At 39.4% G+C, this 23,753-nt stretch overlaps 1 protein-coding gene across 1 annotated transcript in view; it reads left to right on the forward strand.

The window, feature by feature from the left end:
• Positions 1-660: 660 nt before the first annotated feature.
• Positions 661-23,753, forward strand: part of ITIH5 (inter-alpha-trypsin inhibitor heavy chain 5) — a 138,450-nt gene continuing 115,357 nt past the window's right edge. The window contains exon 1 of the mRNA XM_007935476.1: positions 661-777. Coding sequence (XP_007933667.1) covers positions 661-777 — 117 coding nt within the window. The remainder of the gene's footprint in view (positions 778-23,753) is intronic.

Genomic DNA, 23,753 nt, shown 5'->3' on the forward strand with positions numbered 1-23,753 from the left:
CAATCCTACTTCCGTAGTGATACTGCCTCGGAAACCCAAGGAGGGGTCACTATGAGTCGGGGCTGACTCGACGGCACATAACAACAACAACAACAACAGATTGAGTCCACGGTAGTGGATTTGGTTTGGGTTTGGGAGAGGAAGGGCTGAGGTTGGTTAGCAGGTGGATTCTGAGTAGAAAGCTCCTAAAGAGTTCAGTCACTAACTGAACCACATTGCGCCGGATCGAGAACGCAACAGAGGCGAGTGGGATGGAGTGCTTTCCATAGCGTGAAAGTTAGGAGTTGGTTGGAAAGAGGGGAGGGGATCTGCGGAGAGCGCAGTAGGTGGTGGTGGCAGCGAGGGGGCGTTAAGGGAGACTCGGAGGTCAGCCACAGCGGCCCTTGTCCCTTGAATCAGGGCGACCTCCCGCGGTCCCTCTTGGAATCCTGCACCAACTAGGGTCCAACGCCCCGAAGGGCCGAGAACCCGCGGGGGTGTGGCCACGGGGAGGGGTGTTGGCGGGTGGCGCCTGGCGCTTGCAGCCTGGTCCTGCAGGAGCCCGGAGAGGCGGAGCCGGTTCGAGTCTCGCAGCTGCTCGAGCCCGAGCCCGGAGGCGCTTCCCTCTCGGCGCGTGTCGCTGTGTCCGAGTGCCTCAGTCGCCGCACTGTCGCCCCCGCGATGCTTCTGCTGCTGGGGCTATGCTTGGGGCTGCCTGCTTTCACAGGGTCACAGGACAGCCTGGCTCCGGGTGTGGAGCTAGAAGAGGCATGGCGGTGGGGTGACACTTTGGATCAAGTAAGTTGGAAAGTTGGAAGAAGCCAGGGAGGGGACTCGCGGGTGCGGGCGGACAGCCCCTTCCCACCAGCCTCCTTTGGGCCACATGGCTTCTTGACAGATTCCCAGTGACCTGTCCTTGAGTCGAGAAGCGAGGAACCGCCTCCGTCTCCGTTTACGTCTCCCCCTTCTCCCTTCATTTTCCCCAACGCTGCTGGAGAGTTTCCCCAGCGATTTCTCAGTTGTTGGGAGAGCCTGTCTTGTCCTTGATGCCTGCCCTGCAAGTGAAGTTTCCTGCAGAATTGTGCCTGGAACTTAAAAGTCCTGCAGAACTAAATTTTCTCCCTGAGTCTGGTTACCTGCGCTGATTTCTGCCTTTTATTTGTTTACTAATTCCTGAGATAGATCCCAAGTTACGATTTTTCTTTAAGACGTGTGTCTGTCTGTCTCTCTCTGTGTGTGTGTGTGTGTGTGTGTGTGCGCGTGCGCGCGCGCGCGCGCGAGCGGTTTGTTGTTATTCCTGGTAGATCCAGCTAGAGTGCACAATCTGGGAAAAGTGTCAGACTCCTGTAAGCCTCAACTTTTTCCATCTGAAAACCGGGAGAACACAGCTTCCCCCTTAGGGTGTGTGAGTGGTTTAGCAGTTTAAAAAGTAACGCGATACTCAGGCCAGGAGAAGGAACCAAATGGCGTTAGTTTCCCTAGTCTGTATTCTGCACATTTGCTAGGGTTTGTGTTTTCAATGCCTTAACCTTACAGGTGAATAAAATTTGCAAATATGGAATCTCAATACAATGTCTGTTGCATAGGAGAGCTCTTTGAAAAGCATAAAGCAAGTTTATACAAATAAATATGTAAGACATTCCACAGAGAAATGTCTCTGTCACAGTTAAAGTAGATAGTGCATCTATATCTCCTGGTGCTGTCTACAGATAGATCGTTTAAATTGTATTTAAAATGTTTAGGTTAAAGCATGTTTTCACACGATGGGAGGAAGACATAAGTAGTCAAACTTTTTCTTTACTTTACCAGCATCTTGTTTTCAGGAGTACATCTGGAAGGAAGAATTTACTTAAACATCAATTTTCATGCTGATTCTGTCTTTTCACTGTGCTTATCTGTAGAATGGAAATGATGATAATTCTCTCCCAGAGTTAGGATGAATTGTCAATAGGAATTCCAGGAAGCTGCCTAGTGAGTGGGAGAAGTGAAGGCTTTGTATCCCAGAAGAGGCTTGGGTGGCACTGTGGTTAGAACATTGGGCTGCTAACCAAAAGGTCAGCAGTTTGAACCCACCAGCTGGGTTCTGCATCTGTAAAAATTTACAGCCTTGGAAACCCTACAGGGCAGTTCTGCCCTATAGGGCCACTATGAGTTGGAGTTGACTTGATGGCATTTTTTGTTGTTGTTGTTATTGTTATTGTTATTGTTATTGTTATTTTTTGGTTTTGGATCCCAGAAAGAAAAGCTCATACACTTACAGCTTCGTGGCCTGGGCAAATTATTTAATCTCTCTAAACTTTCATTCCTTTCTGGGTAAAAGAATTTCTTGTAAGAATTTCTGCTAGTGTGTGTGTGCTGTAAACCAAATAAATAAATAAATAAATGCCGTGCCATCGAGTTGGCTCCAACTCACAGCGAGTGAGCCTTCCTTGGGTTTCTGAGGCGGTATCACTATGGAAGTAGATTGTCCAAACTTCCTTCCAAGGAGTGGCTGGTGGGTTTGAACCGCCAGCCTTCTGGTTAGCAGTCAAATGCTTGAGGGCACTCATGATATAAACGATAGATATTTTAGTAAGTACTTAATGGCCTGGATTTGATACCAGACTGTACCAGACTGTCAGGGTTTGATTCCTTATTCTGTCACTTACCACCAGTGTGACCAAGTCGTGCAATGCCTCAATTTCATCCTCTATAAAATGTGGAAAATATCAGGGTTGTGAGGATTGAATGAGTTAATATATCTTAAGTGCTCAGAACAAAGTTGGCACTTAATGTTACCTTATACTATTAGGCTTGTGCTACTGAAGTGCTGAGGAAAGGAATTTAGGGTAAAAATCTTGAAACTTTTTTTAGGTGGAGGGGGAAGAGTGTGGGAAGGGTTGAAACAAAGATTCTGTTTATGAACTAGGAAGAGCTATTAAAGCTCTAACATTTGCAAGTCCAGTAGACTTAATACTCTCTAAACTTTCCTGCATAGAAACATAGGTTTTAGTTCATTTTGGTGACTTCATGCTGTCTTCAACCCATGACAGTATTCATCTCAAAAATAACTAAAACAGAAAAAAAGAAACCCTCCAAGATACAAAGTCCAAGGATAATTTGCCATATCACTTTTTCATCTCTGCTCTTTTTTTCTTCCATTTTAGTTTTTTTAAAAAATTCATTTTGTTGTTGTTGTTGTTACGTGCCGTCAAGTCGGACCCTTCTCATAGCGACCCCTCCTTGGGTTTCCAAGGCAGTATCACTACGGAAGTAGATTGCCCAATCTTCCTTCTGAAAAAATTCATTTTACTGAAATATAATTTATGTATCGTGAAGTACACAAAACTAAAGTGACATGGGTCAATGTACTTTTTTTTTTTTTGCAGTGTTCCCTCTTCTCCCCTCCCATCCCTGGTCCATTTTAGTTTTATGTGATCTAAGATTTAAGAGCAGGAACTCCAGAACAGGACTTTTGGGTTCAAATCCTGGCTCTGCATTTATTGGCAAGTTACTTAATGGCTGTGAGCCTCTCTTTCCTCTTCAGTACAATGACGTAATTTTAAAAGATTATAAAAATTGCAAGAATTCATATCCTTAAAAACAGTACCTGGCCATATAGTTAGTGTTCTATTCTAAAAAATTATGGTCTTTAAAATTATGTACCCATTATACTTGTTGTGAAGTCCATTCTGATTTGTAGTGATTCTACAGAACAGAGTAGAACTGTCCCATATGGTTTCCAAGGTTGTATCTTTATGGAAGCAGGCAGCCTCATCTTTGGATCGCAGAGCAGCTGGTAGGTTCAAACCACTGACCTCTTGAATAGCAACTGAGAGTTTAACCACTGTGCCACCAGAACTCCTTTTAAAATTATAAACTTTATTTATATTTGTGTCTCTTAGTTTCCACTATAATTCCTGAGATGTTTTCTTGTCACCTTTAATTGGAAATAGTTTCTAATACCACTTTTTTTATTATATTTTTTTTAAATTTCGCCCTCCACTTTCCACCCTATCTGTAAACAAAAATTCACCCATAGTGAGGGACTACTAATGCAGTGGTATTCTAACTTTGGTGTGCAAATATTTACTTGGGGAGCTTATTTAACCTTTAGCTTCCTAAGTTCCACTCCTGTTGTTTAAGATCCATCATGTTTGGGGTGTGGTCTTAATGATTCTGATGCAGATAATCCATGGACCACATTTTGAAAAACACTAAAAGCATCTTTTGGGAGCTCTGGTAGCATAGTGCCTAAGGCACTTGACTGCTAACCAGAAGGCTGGCGATTCAAACCCACCAGCCACTCCTCGGAAGGAAAGTTGGGCAATCTACTCCCATAGTGATACTGCCTCGGCAACCCAAGGAGGGGTTGCTATGAGTTGGGTCTGACTCGACGGCACATAACAACAACAAAAACAACAAAAGAATCTTTCAGGAAATTAGTATTAAAAAGGAAGTACCTTCTATAAAGATTGGTCTGTTTTGTAAATTTTAAATTCATATGGTTTCTTTAAGGAGAGAGCTATATTCCTATGATTACAAAAATGGTTTCTAATTTAAAGATTAATAATAGTCACCCATTATTGAGTGTTTATAATATACCAGAAACTCACTGCCATTGAGTCGATTCTGACTCATAGTGACCACCATTGGGGAAGACCCTCAAGGACATGGATTGCTACAATGGCTGCAAAGATGGGCTCAAGTATAGCAAGGATTGTGAGGATGGTGTATGACTGGGCAGTGTTTTGTTTTGTTATACGTAGGGTTGTTATGAGTTAGAGCCAACTCTGTTGTATAGGATCACCATGAGTCAGAATTGGCAAATGATCCCATTTACATGAAATATCCAGAATAGGCAAATGTATAGAGGCTATAGTTTATTAGAGGTTACCAGGGGTGGGTTTCAAAGAGGAGAATGGGAGTTACTACTTAATGGGTCCTAAGTTTCTGTTTGGGGAATGAAAATGCTTTGGAAATTGATAGCGATGATGGTTGCACAACATTGTAAATGTAGTTAATGAATTACATACTTAAAAATTGTTAAAATGGCAGGTTTTTAATATATTTTTTTTACCACATACACATATACATATGTGCACATGTATACACACACAAAACTAGTAAAGATTACATGAGCACCAGACCAGTCAATAATGTCTCCTTTATGTGCATAGGTGTTATTGTTGAAATGGAAACGCAAAGCTAAATGGGAAAGGAAGATATTGTGTGAGAGGTTCCAGAGATTTGCTCACTCCCAAACCAGCCAAATCTTGCTTCTTGTGAGGCAGGAAGGGTGGGGGAATCTTGAGAACTGGGTGATGGGTGAATGTGACTTCATGCTCTGAACTAGCACTTTCCCCCAAAGCCTTAGATGCTCAGACTTAAAGAAATCTTGCTTAAAATTCTGTCTGAATTCCAGTTGGGAATCCCAGCACGATTTCTTCATCTAGGAACAGCACGGTCTATTTAGGAAGATGCAACGAAGGCTTAGAGACTTGAGTTTTTTCCCTCAATCCTGAGCCTTCTCAATTATTTATGCACAAGTAAAGTTCACCTCTCTTGTTTTTCAAGGGTGAAAAAAGAGATAAGGTCAGTTGCCTAAGGCTAGTTTCTTCTTCTTTTCCTATCTCTCTCTCTTTTTTTTTTTTTTTTTTGGCAAATCTGCCTGGTAATTGTTTGAAATTTTAATCCAAATATGATGTCTCTTATTATTGAAGTCATGGGTACTCAAAATTGCAAATGGTTAATAGCTGAACAATCTGAGGAAACATTACTCCAAAGGAAGAAAAATTTTCTAAGTCATGGCAACCTCACGTGTGTCAGAGTAGAACTGTGCTCCAGAGAGTTTTCTTTCTTTTCTTATTTTAATTATTGTGCGTGGGATGCAAATTTACAAAGCAGATTTGTTTTACACTAACAGTTCATGCACATTTAATTTCACAGCCCCAATTCCAATCCCCAACTGTAAAAAAACTCTCCTCTCCTCTCTTCCTGTGCCTTCCCCCTCTCTGTGCCCCTCTTGTTTATGCGTTCCTATCTGTCCAGCTTTCCCTCTTTGTGAATGATGCCCCTCTGATGTCTCCTGGCTCATTGATCTAAGAGATGTATCTTCCTAGGGTATGTAGGTGCATCTCTTGGGGTAGGTGTTTTGCATGTACGTCTTTCTACTTTTGGGCTAAGAGCCAATCCATGGAAGTGAGTCCATTTTTAGGCCTGAAGGGTAAGCTGGGGCCATAGTCTTGGGAGTTCCACCAATCTCTTTCTGACTAGTAAATTCTGGTCGTTTTTGTGTTTTTGAATTTTGTTCCACATTTTTCCTCCTACTGTAACCAGGATCTCCAATTTTGATCCCTTTCTGAGTGGCTGGCACTATCTAGTTCTTCTGGCCTCAGGGTTGTGAAGGCTGAGGTACTTGTGGTCCATCATGTTTTTGGAGCGACCCCTCCTTGGGTTTCCAAGGTGGTATCACTACAGAAGTAGATTGCCCAACCTTCCTTCTGAGGAGTGGCTGGTGGGTTTGAATTGCCAGCCTTCTGGTTAGCAGTTGAGTGCCTTAGGCACTATGCTACCAGAGCTCCTCAGTGCTATGATAGATCCTGAGAAAAAACAGAATCCCTATTATTCAAATTGTAAACATTTAAGTGGCATCTGAGATATTTTTTTACCTATAGTTGGATTGATGATATGGTTGATGGAGAGAGTCTATACTCTATAGCCCTGGTAGTGTTATTGGTACATTCTTCGTGGAAAGGAAATTTTCCCTACCCTTTTGGTAGTAGATTCCACTTGGTCTATAAATTAAAGAGAGAGTGGCAGATCTATGAAGCTGACTGATGATTGATTTTTTTTTTTTCAGCATAGTTCTTGTATTGTATCTGATTCTTTGAAATTTTCTCCCTCATTTTCATCCTACTCCAATAAATACCCTACAAAACTAGTTTTAGCTATACCTCCATCTAGAGCTTTTATGATCATCCAAGAACATAGTGAATTCTTCTTTTTTCCACTTACTTTGTAACTTAGTAAAATTGTCTTGTCTATTAAGTTTTCACAATTTTCATTTTAAGTTAGATAATAAAGTCCTTTTTGACAGGGATTGTGGTCTATTTTTCTCAATAAACCTTGTGGCTTGGATATCATCTGTTCTGATGCTGGAGATATAAGCTCAGTGCAGTAGGACCAAAGAATCCTTCTTGAATTGTCTCTTGTCTATGAATTGGAGCCCCAAGCAAATGAGTAGAAGCTCTAAGGTTACTGTTTATTGTAGTTCTCCCCATTGAGCTGGAAGTCAGTTACACATCGGCCCTAAACCCACACCTCCCAGTTTTTTATAACACAATGGGAAACCACTCAGGCAAGAAAGAGGATCAAGAATTCCTAACTAAAAATAATGTTGATAGCATTTGTGTCATTTCCATTTCCAGGAATGGCACCAGGAATACGTGTGTACTGGGATGTTTTGATTCTGGTTCAATCTGAACTTAAACTTGGACTGAAGTGTAGCCATAAAGATCCCCTGAGACATCAGATAGTAGATAGTCATCTCAAAAATAAAAATCCAGCTTCTCTTGTTCTCCTTGATACTTGTTTGTTTTTTAATGAAAACCTATTTTACAAAGGAGGAAACTTCAAAGAAAATCAAGTACAGAGCATAATACCTGAGAGGGGCTGGGCTTGCCTTGTGACCATAGTTATTTAAGTGGTCCCAGCCAAGTCCACAATTTTAGGGAGGGAAAGTCCTGAAATGAACCTGCAAAATCGGCAAAGAACTTATCCAGGATACTTACTGTGGTTTTCTATGTGACAGGCCACAAACTTCTTACCTCATTTTAGGGATCAGAAACCAATATTCCCCTAGTAATTGGTTGGTTGTCATTTGGAGTCTGGGTGGGCATCAACCTCCATGTGGTACTATTTCTTTCTATTTCATGTTCCATAGAAGAAGAGGCTCTATAATAGCTTATTATGAGAATTTATTACAGTATATAATTTTGGGAGAATCAGGAATAGGAACTGGGTTCAAACAGTTTCTGTTATACTTTAATTTTCAAAATGGAAATATCTCATTTTTTTCTTTATTATGGAAATAATACATACTAATTTGTCAAAAGGTTGAAACAATACAGAGGTTTAAAGAAAACGAATTCAGCTACCAAAAGTTAATACCCATTGGTATCATTTCTCTCTCTCTCTCTCTCTCTCACACACACACACACACACACACACACACACACACTCTTATGTATAAAGCAGGATCAAGTTAAATATACTGTTTTGTTGCCTGATTTAATCATTAAAAATTTGTCATGAGTGGATCAGTCAGGATAGGCTAGGTTATGCTGTGATAACAACCTCCACATCTTAATGTCTTAAATGACAAATGTTTATTTCTTGTTTGTACAACTTGTCCATCTTGGGTTGGCAGCGGGGCACCTATGAGTGGGTCACTCAGGAATTTGGGCTGATGGAGCAGCTATCATCTCAAACACTGCTGATTACTGTGCCAGAGAGAAAAGAGCATTCTGGAGGATCTCACACCTATAGTTAAATACTTGGCCTACAAGTGACAAATGTTACTTACATTCATAAGTCACTGGCCAGAACTAGTCATATGGTCCCATCTACCCAAAGGGGTACAGGAAGTGCCATTTTTCTGGCCTAGAGCTAAAAAAATTTGATTGATAGCATTAAAGTCCAGGAAAATGGACATTTATTGATGTCAGTAAATATAGATCTACATCACCATTTTCAATAGCTGAATTCTGATTAGTTGATGTAAAGTCACTGCCATCGAGTTGGTTGTGACTCACAGCGACCCCTCCTTGGGTTTTGGAGGCAGTATCACCACAGAAGTAGATTGCCCAATCTTTCTTCTGAGGAGTTGCTGGTGGGTTTGAACTGTCAGCCTTCTGATTAGCAGTCAAATACCTTGGCACTATGCCACCAGAGCTCCGTAATTAATTGATGTATCATAATGTATTTAACCAAATACTTTTTAATGATATTTTGGCCTATTCAGAATTATTAGTAGTTGTTTTAAAAATTACAAAGAATTTTCTTGTATGTTCCTATTGTATGTTTTTTTCCCTATTGATTTTGCCTCCCTTAGAATACTTTTCTATAAATTGAACGGAAATGTAAAATGGTGTGGCCATTTTGGAAGACATTTTAAAGTTTCTTTAAAAAGTTAAACTTAAATTTACCATAAAACCCAGGAATTCGACTCCTTAGTATCTGCCCAAGGGAAAGAAGAACATATGTCTAACACAAAGACTTAAGTGTGACAGTGCATGTGAGTTTAGCATTATTTGTAATAGTCAAAAGTGTAAAAACTCCAAATGTCCATCAAGTAGGGAATGAATAAATGAAATATGGTCTATACACAATGGAATATTACTCAGTCATAAAAAGGAACGAAGTACTGATACATGCTACCACATGGATGAACCTTGAAAATATTATGCTAAAGAAGCCAGACACAGAAGACTGCATAGTATATGACACCATTTATGAAATATCCAGAACAGGAAAATCTATACAGGTAGAAAGTAGATTAGTCATTATCTAAGGCTGGGAGAGAGGGTAGTGGGAGATGATTTTAAGATATTCAGGGGTCCTTTATGAGTGAAAAAAGTACTCCAAAATTAATTATAGTGATGGTTGCACAACTTTGTGAGTATTCTAAAAAACATTAAATCACACACTTTAGTTGGCAAATTTTATTTTATGTAAATTAAATCTCATAAAGCTGTTTAAAAATTTATGCAGAAAATCTAGGCATATTTTTTCAAGTTTTCAAGGATGATTTTTCTTTGTCACACCAATAGCAGTTTACAGTTCTCTTATTTAAACAGTGATGTAAGGTGAATAATGTTAAACAAAAGAGGCCTGGTGGTGCGATGTTAAGTTCTCAGCTTCTAATGGTTAGTAATTTAAGCCCACTAGCTGCTACATGGAAGAAAGACCTACCTATCTGCTCCCATAAAGATTACAGCCTAAGAAGCCCCATGGGGCCGTTCTACTCTGTCACATTGTGTCCCTGTGGGTTGAAATCAACTCAACGGCAAAGGGTTTAGCTGATTTTAGAATGTTCAACAACTAGATATGATTTTTAAATTACTCCAGGGCAGCTGTTTAATTATTAATGTATTTTTTTAAAAAGAGAGATTGTTTTATCACCTTCTCAATGCTGCTTTCTCTGTGTGTGGGGAAGTATAACAAGTCATCCAGAAAAACACAATAAGAAAATTCAAGGTAAGTTTAGTTGTACTTCAAGAGGTTCCTGGAGTTTTGAGTTGAGTGACTCAGCCCACCACGGTAAGGCTGAAGAATTTACTGCTTGTAATTGACACAATAGCAATGAGCTGAATTTAAAGTTCCAAGTAAAATGACACACAATACAAATATTCAGATTATCTCTTGTTTCTGTCATTGAGTCCATGCATCCATGCTTAACTGATTTAAGAATGCTCAAGTGATTAGGTAGTGTGACATTTGGGTTAGGCAGTCAAACAGATGTGAGAAGGATGAATCCTAATTCTGGTCTGGGAACCTGTGGATAAAAGATCAAAACTTCTTTTCAGGGTAGATCATCATTTTTTTGTGAACTTAATTAGGTTTTAAACCCCTCAAACAACTCATTTAATAATGATCTCACAAGGATATTTCATGACTCTTTTCTTTTCACAGGTTGGACACAGGGTCCCAAGACAAGTGAGGCTGTTACAAAGGCTGGTATGTATGTATACTCTTGATACATCTTAAAAGCTGGTTTCCTCACTGTCCTGCTTCTTTTGAACCAGGCACTCACTTTGCTTATAGCTTCTCCAAAGCTTATGAAATTGCTGTTAAAAGAATTCTAACATGAAGCAGTGTAGCTAACTCTTTAATAAGGCCTTCTTTAAGTGGATTTTTCTTCCTGGAAAGAGAATTTATAATTTCAGTAAGACTATAAGGACAATCCCACTAGGAACTCCACGGGAGGAAGATATGGCATTCAGTTTTCATAAAGAGAAGAGCCAGTGGGGCAGTTGTACTCTGTCCTGTAGGGTCACCGTGAGTTAGAATTGATTCAATGGCAATGGGTTTGGTTTGTAAGGACGAAGCATTTAAAAACGCTCTGCTAAATGAAGTTTCAAAGTCTTCGTGAAAAAGCAAAACTGAACTAAATACACTTTTTTTTTTTTTTAAAATGACATTTGTACCCAGGAAGTAAAGGCTTTGTAGTGAAGTAAACAATGAAAGCGACCAAGAATTCACAGTTGTAGATGAAAACTTCATGTGAGGGGAATTGGGCAAGGCTCTCAATGCATGTGGGAGGCTAGCAGATTGGAACGAGGGCTGGTGTTCAGAAACACCAATAGCTTACTTGAAACTCTCTCAGTTCTCTATTTACTGCTGTGTGTGTGGTGAAATATAAAAATGCAAAGACATATCTACAGGCTCTGTTGATATGTATTCTCTGACACATAACAACAACAACATGCAGGCATAGGAGCTCTGGTAGCATTGTGCCTAAGGCACTTGACTGCTAACCAGAAGGCTGGCAGTTCAAACCCACCAGTCACTCCTCAGAAGGAAGGTTGGGTAATCTACTTCTGTAGTGATACTGCCTCAGAAACCCAAGGAGGGGTCCCTATGAGTTGGAGATGACTCGAAGACACATAAGAACAACAACATACAGGCATACCTCGTTTTATTGCACTTTACTTTATTGTACTTCACAGATACTGTGTTTTTTACATCTTGAAGGTTTGTGGCAACCCCGTCTTGAGAAAGTTTATCAGCACTATTTTCTCAACAGTATGTGCTCCTTCATGTTTCTGGGTCACAGTTTCATGATTCTCACAATATTTCAAATTTTTTCATAATGCTTTTGCATACTTAATAGACTATAGTATAGTGTAAACATACCTTTTATATGCATTGGGAAACCAAAAAGTTTGTGTGACTTGCTTTTTTGTGATATTCACTTTATTGCGGTGGTCTGGAACTGAACCCACAATATCTCCCAGGTATACCTGTAGTTCCTCAGGAAGATTGCATTAACTCAAACCCTCCCTGTATCTGGCTGGTGTTTGGATCAATTCCATATTTCTTATTATTATAGATGTCACAACCATTACCATCCTTGTTTTGACTGGGACTTCTAATATTTTCAATTAATTGCTAGGTTTTCTCTTCCCCGTTTCTTCTCTGATCTTCCCAACCTGCTCTCTCATTCCTCAGTATTAACCTAGTATTTATTATTTTGTGTTTGTCTCAATGTTCATATAATAAACACACATATACACATGTATACATGAATATGTGAAGAATTGTAAAGAGTGCTTACAATTCTTACCCTACTTACAAGCTAATAGGTTAGTCTGTTTTATGGGTGTTGGTAGAAGACATGAGATCCTGGGTCAGAGAAAAAGGACAATTTATTACTCATAGAAATAGCAGCAGCCAGAGTATCAGCTTCTGTGCCAGTCCTCTGTTCCCAGTTCCCACATGGTGATACAGGAGGGCTAGGTGATACCTTTACTTGCAGTTGGTTGCATTACAGGAAAAGAACTTCAAACTTAATGGAACATGAATAGTTTATAATGAGCACTACATCTGTCTAACTTCTGCCCTTGAATATAGACATTATCTTTATTTTATTGGACAGTTAAAAAACAACAACAACATAATTTGCCTTTTACTCTGGAGGGAGATACCGCCTGTGTCTTCCAAGGCTGTTCATTATATAAACATTCTTCAAAAGATAGTCCAGAAGAAAGGCAGCCAGTGCTTCTGCTCAATAAGACATGCAAACATGTGAATACCCCTGGAGAATAAGACACATATATACACACATTCATTCATTCAACAAGTATTTTTTGAGTGCCTTTGACCTGTCTGGCACTATTTTAGGCATTGAGGATAAAGCAATGAACAAAACAGACCAAAAAATGAAAAAGCACTTATCTTTAATAGAGCTTAAAGTCTAAAGCCTGGCAGAGATAGTCCAAAAAGACAAAGTAAATAAGAAAGTTATAAATGTCAGTCATCAAGAGGATGGTAAGTACCAGTGGACAAAAGAACACAATGGAGGAAGATGGGAGGACCTTATGTATGTGTGTGTGTATATATATATATATATATATATATATATATATATATATATATAAGATCTTGATCATTGTTTTAAAACCTCAGGGTCATATAATGACAGCTAATATTCATTGAGTGCTGGTACATGCCAGGCATTGTTTTAAGTGCTTTAAAGTCATAACTCAATTGCCCTTGTAACAATTCTTTGAGGTGTATGACAGAGGAGAAAACTGGGTTTCAGAGAGATGGAGCAACTTGCTTAAGGCAACAGAGTTGACAAGAGGTAGTAGAATCGGGATTGCGGTCTCAATAATCTGGCTTCTGAGTTCGTACTTTTAACTAAAACACAAAATTGTCTCAATTATATGTATTTTTCTATCCCCTATTATTCTCACTTAACAGTACCTCATCTGGCATAGCTCTATTCATTTTTTTTTTAATGGCTGAATATGATTCCATGTTGTTGGCACACTGTAACTTGTATGCATTCTACAACCTGCAATATGCAGATGACACAACTTTGCTTGCTGAAAGTGAAGATGACTTAAAGCACTTACTGATGAAGATTAAAAACTGCAGTCTGCAGTATGGATTACACCTCAATATAAAGAAAACAAAAATCCTCACAGCTAGACTAATAACCACCATCATGATAAATGGAGAAAAGATTGAAGTTGTCAAAGATTTCATATTACTTGGTTTTATGATCAACACCAATGGAGGCAGCAGTCAAGAAATCAGACAATGTACTGCACTGGGCAAATCTGCTGCCAAAGACCTCTTTGAAGTACTGAAGAACAAAGACTAAAGTGTGCCTAACCCAAACCATGGTACTTTCAATTGCTTCATATGCATGTAAAGCTGGACAATGAATAAGGAAGATCAAAGATGAGTTGATGCTTTTGAGTTGTGGTGTTGGTGAAGAATACTGACAGTACCATGGATTGCCAGAAGAACAAACAAATCTATCCTGAAGAAGTGCAGCCAGAATGCTCCTTAGAAGTGAGAATGGCCAGACTTAGTCTCACCTACTTTGGTCATGTTGTCAGAAGGGACCATTCCCAGGAGAAGGATATCATGCTAGGTAAAGTAGAGGGTCAGCGAAAAGGGGGAAGACCCTTACCAAGATGGATTGACACAGTGGCTGCAATGATGGGCTCAGGTATAACAAGGATTGTGCAGATGATGCAGGACCGGCAGTGTTTCGTTTAGTTGTACATAAGGTCACTGTAAGTCAGAGCCAACTTAATAGCACCCAACCACAACAACAACATCTGTTGAACGTTCCATTTGCTTCTAGTTTTTTGCCCCTGTAAATACCGTTGCAATAAACTTTCTTGTTTATTCTATTACACTAGTGCTTTTAATTCTTTGACTTAAATTTTCAGTAGGAGGATTGCTGGCTCAAAGGACATATACATTTTTAATTTTGATAGATGTTATTAGATTACTCACTGAATATTATTACTCTTACTACCATCTGTTTTAATCCCCATTTCTATCTATAATGATGAATACTCACATTCCTGCCAGCAATAGCTATAATTACTCTTTTTGATTTCCCAGCCTCTGAGTTATAAAGTGATTGTAACTTTAATTTGCATTTTCTTGAGTACTTATGAGTTTGTTGTTGTTGTTGTTATGTGCCATGAGTCAAACCCGACTCATAGCGACCCCTCCTTGGGTTTCCGAGGCAGTATCACTACGGAAGTAGGACTTACGAGTTTAGGCTTTTAAAATCCATCTTATTGGCCATTCAGAGTCCTTTATCTGTGAATTGTTCCCCCAGGTCTTTTGCTCATCTTTCTATTGTGTTTCTTATCCCTAATTTTCCATTTGTTTGCTGTCTTTGTCTGTTATAAATACCCTGTTTTCTGAATTGGATGATTTCCCCACTTATATCTATTATTTGTCTTATTAACTTTGTTTATGGGATATTTGCCATGTAAAAGTCTTAAACTCCTACATAACAAATTTCTCTTTTCCTTTATAGCCTTTGGATTTTCATTGCTATCAAAGAATTTCTTGACCTCTTGGCATAGTCTGTTTTTATACTCTTGGAATTTCTTAGAGAACATTTAGTATATTGTTTTTATATGTGTTGTATATTTTTACCATGAAATTTTACGTATCCATTCAACTGGTACCAGAATGATCTTTCTTGCAATAGACCTGATGCCTCACACACTTAATCTGGTGTCTTCAGTGGCTCACCACCACCTGCAGGATAAACTCAAGGACATACATAAGACACCACAGGAGCTGCCTCCTGCCTGCTTCTGTTTGTTATGTTCTGGTCTAACAGGCACCCTATGATTTTCCTTATGTTTTTAAATATATTTTATTGAACATAATTTGTGTACAGTGAAATACACAAAACTAAAGTGACATGGGTCAATGGATTCCCCTTATATTTTGTGCTCAAGGTGTATCACGCTAACTGAAGCTCTCCAAGTGCTCCATACTTAATGAGCAGATTTTGGATAGCAACAGCTGGTATTCTCCTACCACAACCAGCTCATGGACCACAGGGTTTTGCCTGATTTTATTATGAATTAATTAGTTACCCATTTTATGAAACTACCAGGCATCACACACACACAAAAAATGTTTACATTTTGAAAAGCAGTAGGGTAGGTGATACTTGGATGTCATATTTTCTCTCCTCTCAACAAAAAGAAATGTCACAAAGTACAATATATTACTGCAAATAGATAATTCAGAGTTGATACTATCATCTGTCTGTACAAAAAAAAAAAAACAACAACAACAACACCTCATTGCCATTGAATTGATTCTGACTCATAGCAACCCCCATTGGGTTTCCAAAGCTGTAAATCTTCGTGGAGGCAGACTGCCTCATCTTTCTTCTGCAGAGCAGCTGGTGGGCTCGAACCACCAACCTATTGGTTAGCAGGCTAATGCCTTAACCGCTACACCACCAGAGCTCCTTGACAATCTGTCTATAGAGGGGTAAAATTATTTTCCTAAGGTGGTAATACTGATCTCCTTCAGGGCAGTATCCTTGTCCTGAAATCTCTGCTTCTTGTGATAACAACATGGGCTGTTTTTTTTTTTTTTTTTTTTTCCCCAAAAAACAAGAGGCAATAAGGGATAGTGAAGAGCTTTGGACCAAGAGTCACCAGCTGCTAAGGTACAGTTTTCTCTGTAAAAGGAGGAGTCTGAATTGGATTAATTATTTCTAAGTTTCTGCCATCTCCAAAGTAATTTATTCTAGTGGTCACTAAAGCACTATTAGACCAGAATAAAACAACAAAAGGTTAATCTTCTGGAAAGAGGGATTGAGTTCTGGGTTCTGGCAAATGCCATTTCACACATTCCTCAGTTACATTTCCAGATGGCATCTTGGGTAATTCAGGACATCCTCTGGGTGGCTTGATTTTAAGTGACTCGCATGAGTCATAGAGAAACCTTTGGTCCCCTGAGCAGCTAATTAAGACACTCCCTGCCTCGAACTGCTTTTCCATCTGTTTATCCTTTGTAGGAAAACTAATGAACAAATTATGTTATATCACAGGAAGATTTATTTTTGGCCCCAGTTTTCCAGTTGACACTCCAAGATGAAATAATCCATTAAATATAAATATGGAAAGCATGTTGGATTTTTAAGAACTTTGCATTGGGAAAAATTGAGGCCACTGTTTGTATCTTGCCTTTCATGAACCTCTCCCACTCAAAGTTCTGTGCTTGGCTTTTAGTGTTTTGCATTTCCTGACTGTTTTACATACTGTCCAAAATATATCCTTCTTTCTAACTAAACTGGTCTATCCATTGTTTAAGGAGTATAGTATGTTTGTTCCTACATCTTTATCTTTTGTGTTTTTAGAATGTTCTTTTTGTTCTCTCTTCCCACATAACCAATTCTACATCTGTTTTATAACCTTTCTTTCCTTACTTTTACAAACCTCACTGATTTTCTTCTAAAGTATGAAAATTCTTACAGTCAATAAGTAATTAAGTGTGTATATTGTTGTATATCTTCCTATATTGGTTTATACATTTTGTACTTTCTTCCCAAATTAAAGTGTCAAGAGAAAGAACTGTGTGTACTATTTATTCCCAATCCTTCATAGAGTTTAGTCCATAGTAGTGCTTAACGAATACTGATTGATCACCATTTCCTTTTCTTGTTAACTGTGTTTTTCTTTGTGCAAGATTCATAAAATTCAGTTCCATACATTTTCAGCAAAATAGGGTCCCATTAAAACATTTCTACACATACTGTTCAGTGATATTGGTTACATTCTTCATATTGTATGAACATTCTCATTATTTCTCTTCTAGTTGTTTCATTCCCAATTACCTAGTTCTAGAAACCTCAACCTTTTCAGCTGTGATTTAGAGTATTTGCTTACCATTTGATCATATATAGATGGTTTTTTAAAAGGACCCAGTACTCAAAGGTGATATTCCTTGCTTTATGAGCTAACTGCTATTTAGCTAAAAGGTGACTTGAGGGGATAGTTTCAGTTCAACGCTTAAAGAATATCTCAGAGTAATAGTCTCAGGCATTCCTCTTCTCCCAGTAGGTTCCAGTAAATCTGGATTTTCTTTTTAAAGTTTGAAGTTCTGTTCCACATTTTTCTCCCTTTCTATCAGGATCCATCTATTGTGATCTTGATCAGAACATTCAGTATTGGTAGCCGGGCACCACCTAGTTCTGATCTCAGGGAGTAGTTTTCCATTGAATATATGTACCACATTTTGTTTATCTATTATCTGTTGATGGGCACTTAGATTGTCCATAAATATTTATGAGCTTTATTCTATGCTAAGAGATGTGGGTGGGGGATAAAAATCATCCCTGCCTTCCTTGTGTTGACAGTTTAGTAGGTGCTGGGTGCAGTATGGGAGCTCTGGTGGCATAGTGCCTAAGGCTAACCAGAAAGCTGGCAGTTCAAACCCACCAGCCACTCCTCAGGAAGAAGGTTGGGCAATCTACTTCCGTAGTGATACTGCCTTGGAAACTCAAGGAGGGGTTGCTATGAGTTGAATCCGACTCCACAGCAGTGTGTTGCGTTTGCGTTGGGGTGCAGGATGCATAGGGAGGAATATATTTGTGCATAATTGCTTCTATATATTATAGGCAAGAGTGCTGTAACAGAGAGGAAAAGGCTATGGCCTGTAAGTAATAACAGAGGCACCTATGGGAAAATAGTAACTGGGCAGAAGCAATAAAACTAAAATAGTATCTTGAATCTTTTCTCAGCCTGTCTCTTGGGCCCATAAACTATGCTTCATATTCTTGATGTAATATTGTGGAAAATTCTGCTATGTCTATAATCTTAATTTAAAGCAAAAGAAGATGTTGTAATGGTCAAACTAGTTATTTTGTCAGGTGTCTTCTGATTTTCACACTTTAAGTTCAGTGAAATCATAATTCTCATTTCATAAATAAGAACAAATCAACATAACATCAAAAATAGTCTCAAGTGTACCAAGTGAACAAGAGATGTTATATTTTTAAATCGTACTGGGCAAGGACTGCCTACTGAAAAAGCTAAACTTCCCTTTGGAATGCTATGCAACTAGAGCTGTAAACTTTTTATCTAAGATATGAACGTAAGCAGTAAGATTTTCTCCCCACTAAAAACCTGTTTTTTGGGAAAAGAGTTAAGTGATAAGTTGATAGGAAGAATTTTTGGAGATGTCAGAATATGACAACGACCAGAATGGAAACAGGTTAGTGTCCTATGTCGTGAATATCTAGAATTTAATGGATGGTAATTGTGGTTCACAAGTGTAAACACGGCATCAGGGCAGAGTCTGACTTTCTGTAACTTCACAAGCGGGGAGAAGGCTCAACATCAACATCACAACCCAAGGCTGATATATATGAGGCGGGGGTCAGATATGCCTCCACCCTCCAACCTTTTTACCAAATCTGACACCAACTATCCTTTCCATGGCACTCTCTACTTTTCTGCTGGGTTTGATAATTCATTGCATCAGCAACACAGACTCACACACAGTACTCACACTATCGGGGTTATTGAGAAGTAACAGTTACAACTCAGGATCAGAAAGGACTCAGGATACAATTCTTCAATCAAGACAACCTCTTCTCAGCAGTGCCCTCAGGTCTGCCTCTCTCTGGCCGTCTTCCCATGGCTGCATAACCCCAATCCCTTGGCCTCTGCCCTGCTCCGGCAAGTGCTACAAAACTCTTTTAGCTCTGTTGATAAATGCTCAGAGGTACCCTACTCCTCCAGGAAGCATTGGCCTGTGGGCTGGGAAGCCCACTGCTCTGTCTCATCCTGGTCTCTTAGTTCTGCTGCTGCCATTTTTCTGCCACTGCTTCTCTGCTGCCGCTTCTCGCCATCTCTCATGATCTCTGGTGTCACAGTTCTATGTCTTCTGGATTGAAGAGGTTCAGCACAGGTATTCGGGGTCCAAAGGAATGTGCTCCACTCCTGGCTATTCTTTCTTTCTTGATGGCAGTGAGATCTCCTCTTCCTGACTCTGAGATGTCTCATTTTAAGCCTAGTAGGATGGCAAAACTGACGAATCTCCATGTTAGGGTTCCATATACCTTATTTGTATAGTTCCACCCCCAAAAGGGTGCCATACACTTTATTTACATTATTAGCAAGCTGTCTGATCCACTTGGTGGGCTGCACGCACCTCATGTTTGTATAGTCCCACCCGGTCATCTGCAGGGAGTCACAAAGACCATGGCTAGAAGGGCCATACTCAGCAATTTATTGACCCACCACAAATGAGTTTTGAATCAGTAACAAAGACTAAATTTTATTTAGTGTAGTTTTGGGGTTGAGAAGCATATTGCTTATCTAACAATTATCAGTGTGGAAAGCAACCAGGCTGTCTCTAGAATTCTTTTATGAAAGAGAACTAGAAGTCAGCCACCTAAGACTTCTGGCTGGATTTTATACTGGTAAAGTGAGGGAATGGACTTGAAATCTTTTACTTCTTTATATATTTTTTCTTATGATTGATACTGTAATCTCTTTTGGTAAGATTTCAAAAGCATTTCTAATATGCAGAAATCTAGTTTATAAAATAAAACAAACAAAATGTATAGAGACAAGAAATAGCATAAAAAACCTACTGCCACCAAGACAATTTCAACTCACAGTGACCCTATTGGACAGAGTAGTACTGCTCCATAGGGTTTCTGAGGTGGTAAATCTTTACCTAAGCAGACTGACTCATCTTTCTCCCAGCAAGCAGCTGGTGGGTTTGAACCTCACGGACTGTTTGATTAGCAGCCCAATGCCTTAACCACAGTGCCACCAGAGCTCATTGTGAAATAGCATGTTGTTGTTGTTGTTATGTGACATCGAGTCAGACCTGACTCATAGAGACCCGTCCTTGGGTTTCCGAGGCAGTATCACTACAGAAGTAGATTGCCCCATCTTCCTTCCAATGAGTGGCTGGTGGGTTTGAACCGCAGCCTTCTGGTTAGCAGTGAAATAACTAATAAGAATATGTTTAAACATGGATAATTTAGGAAGAAAATCTACTCCAGAAACAACATAAACACTTCATCTCAATTCATGGTTTTATTCACTTTAGCATGCTTTTTTAGAAAGATAATGAGATATACCTTTTAATTAAAAAATTCCAACAGGTTGTTATGCTCCTAAGGTCATTATCATTATCATCCTTAACCCTAATTCCCATTGTCTTTCCTGGGGGCATATTAAATGTTTTAAATGAGATTGTTTAACAGAAACATTTGGTATAACCACATATGGAATCTCTTTCTAATCTAAATCACTTCTAGTTAGAGAGACAGATTTTGTGGTAAAGAGACGAGATTTTTATGAGGGAATATTGTACAATTCAAGATTTCTTTTCCAAACTTTTTATAGTGATTTGGGTGAAAGTTTACAGAGCAAATTGGTTTTCCATTCAACAATTCATACACATTTTGTTTTGCGACATTATTGCAATCCTCACTGTGTAGGAACATTCTTCCCACTTCTTCCTTGTTTTTATGGTCTCCATACGTCCTTCTTTCCTATCCATCCATTCCTACCTTCTAAGCTTTATCCCTGGGCACACACTTCCCTTTTTATCTCATACGGTCTGTTGATTGTTCTAAGGAGTGCTTACCTCCCTGGTGTTATTGTCCACCTTATAGGCCTGTTGTTTGGCTGAAAATTCAACCGCGGGGGTGAGTTTGGTTTCAGACTTGAAGGGTGTCTGAGGGTCATAGTCTTGGGGCTTCCATCAGTCTCTATCAGACCAGTAAGCCTGGTCTTTTCTATGATTTAGAGTTTTGTTCCACAGTTTTCTCCCACTTTATCTGGGATTTTCTATTATGATCTCTTTCAGAGCAGTTGGCAGTAGTATCTTGGCACCATCTAGTTTTGCTGGTCTCAGGGTCATGGGGGCTGAGGTTTGCATGCTCCTTTGGTCTGGTGCACTAATTGTTTCTATGTGTCTTTGATTTTTTCACTCTTCCTTGCTTTGGATGGGGAGAGACCAATAGTTGTACTTCAGATGGCTGCTCATAAGCTTTTAAGGTTCTGGTTGCTACTTACCAAAGTAGGATATAGAACATTGTCTTTGTGGATTATGTTATGCCCATTGACCTCAATATCCCTTGAATTTGGTCCTGATCCCCTAGGCCCATTGACTCATTACTTCAGTGTTTGGTTATAGCTAAGAAGTTTTCATATCTTTGCCCTCTGTATGTTCTACTATTCATGGATATATTTTCAGTATGTATAAATACAGATGTAGAAAAATCCTCTGTCAAGCCTATATATATTCATGATTGTTGTTCCATTTGCCTGTTTAACACCTTTCAGCTTGGGTGTCTGTCTATATATCCACTCATGGATTATTGTTACTACTATTATTGCAGGATTATACAACCCAATTATTTCTGAATTCAGGAACATTTTCTTTAAACCAAAGTTATAACATTTTCCAAGGTTTTATTTCTTATTTCTGGCTTTGTCTTAGATTCATGGATCACAGAAGTGTACAAACTATTAGTGATTGATTCACAGTCTCTTGATTTACAGATGAAGAAATATATGAGGAGGGCCACTTCATCACATTACTTTAAAATAAAAAAAACCTGTTGCCATGCAGTCAATTTCAACTCATAGTGACCCTGTAGGACAATGTCAGAGTAAAACTGCCCCATAGGGTATCCAAGGCTGTAGATCTTTATGGAAGCAGACTGCCATATCTTTCTTCCACTGATCCCCTGGAAGGTTCAAATTGCCAAACTTTCAGTTAGCAGATGAATGCTTAACCACTGTGCCACCAGAGTGCTTTTTATTTTAAAATAGTGATTCTCAAATCTAGGCTTCAGAATCACTTGAAAGGTTTTTATTGATTGATTGATTGTGATTTGGGTGAAAATTTACAGAGCAAATTCACTTTTTATACAGCAGTTCACATACACTTTGTCTCATAACATTGACCATAATTCACCACAGTGCAACATCTCCCCTCCCACTTCCTCCTGATAGTTACCTCTTCCCTCCATGCACCCCTGCCCCATGAACTGTCTCCCTGTGCATAAACAGCCCTTCTATTCTGCCATGATTGTTCTCTCCAAGGAGTGTATCTCTACCTCAGGTAAATGTTCAACTCCTATGCCTATCTTTTGTTTGACTGGAAGCCACAGGTGTGGGTTCAGTTCCAGACCTGAAGGGCAGCTAGGGGCCATAGTCTCAATGGTTCCACCAGGCTCTATCAGAGCAGCAAACCTGGTCTCCCCTCCCCCCTTTTTTTGTTTCCTCAAATGAGTTTTGTTCCACATTGTTCTCCCTCTCTATCCAGGATCTCCTATGTAGATCCCTCTCTGAGTGGTTGACAGTGGTAGCTGGGCATCATCTAGTTCTTCTGGTCTCATAGCCGTATAGGCTGCGGATTGCATGGAGTTCCAGTTGCTAGGACTAACTCTTTCCATGAATCTTTGGTTTTCTTCATTCTTCTTTGCTCTGGATGAGGAGAGACCCATCGTTGCATCTAGATGGCTGCTTGCAAGCTTTTAAGATCCCAGTCGCTACTCGCCAAAGTAGGAGGTAGAACAATGTCTCGTGTAGTATGTTATGCCAATTGAGTTTGATGTCCCTGTGACTATGGACCTAAGCCCACAGGTTCAACTACTCACTTCCTCTGGGTAGCTGGCTGTGAACAAGAAGTGACTACCCTTGTCCCTTGTCAGCTCTACTATACACCTGGGAATTCAGATCATACACATACACTTATAGGGTCATTATCTGCCAACTCTGTACATGGTCTTGGGTATACTCCCTGCTTCAGAGGCATACCTAATAGTTCAGCCTGTCCACCCATCTATCCACCTGTATACACAGGTTTGCCTTCACTGACAATGCAGTACTGTATGTGCAAAATGTTTCATCTTTGTTGTCTGTACCTCTCATGTACCTCTCTATGTCTTCCTCTTCCTCAATGCCACCATGTTGATCACTTACATTAGGTACATTGCCCTTCTCTTCACCCAAATCAATATTTATCTCTACATATCTAACAGTGTTCCCTACCCTTCCCTCCCCTCCCACCCCTGTTGACCAACAAAGAAAATTTCCTTCCATAGATAAACCTTTCCTAGACTTTTACAATAACAGACTAATACAATATTTGTCCTTCTGTGATTGACTTATTTCCCTCGGCATAATGTCCTCTAAGTTCATCCATGTTATGCGGTGTTTTACAGATTCTATGTTATTCTTTAG

Source organism: Orycteropus afer, unplaced genomic scaffold (assembly GCF_000298275.1).
Source record: "Orycteropus afer afer isolate SDZICR_OR568_19922 unplaced genomic scaffold, OryAfe1.0 scaffold00028, whole genome shotgun sequence".
Taxonomy (NCBI): Eukaryota; Metazoa; Chordata; class Mammalia; order Tubulidentata; family Orycteropodidae; genus Orycteropus; species Orycteropus afer.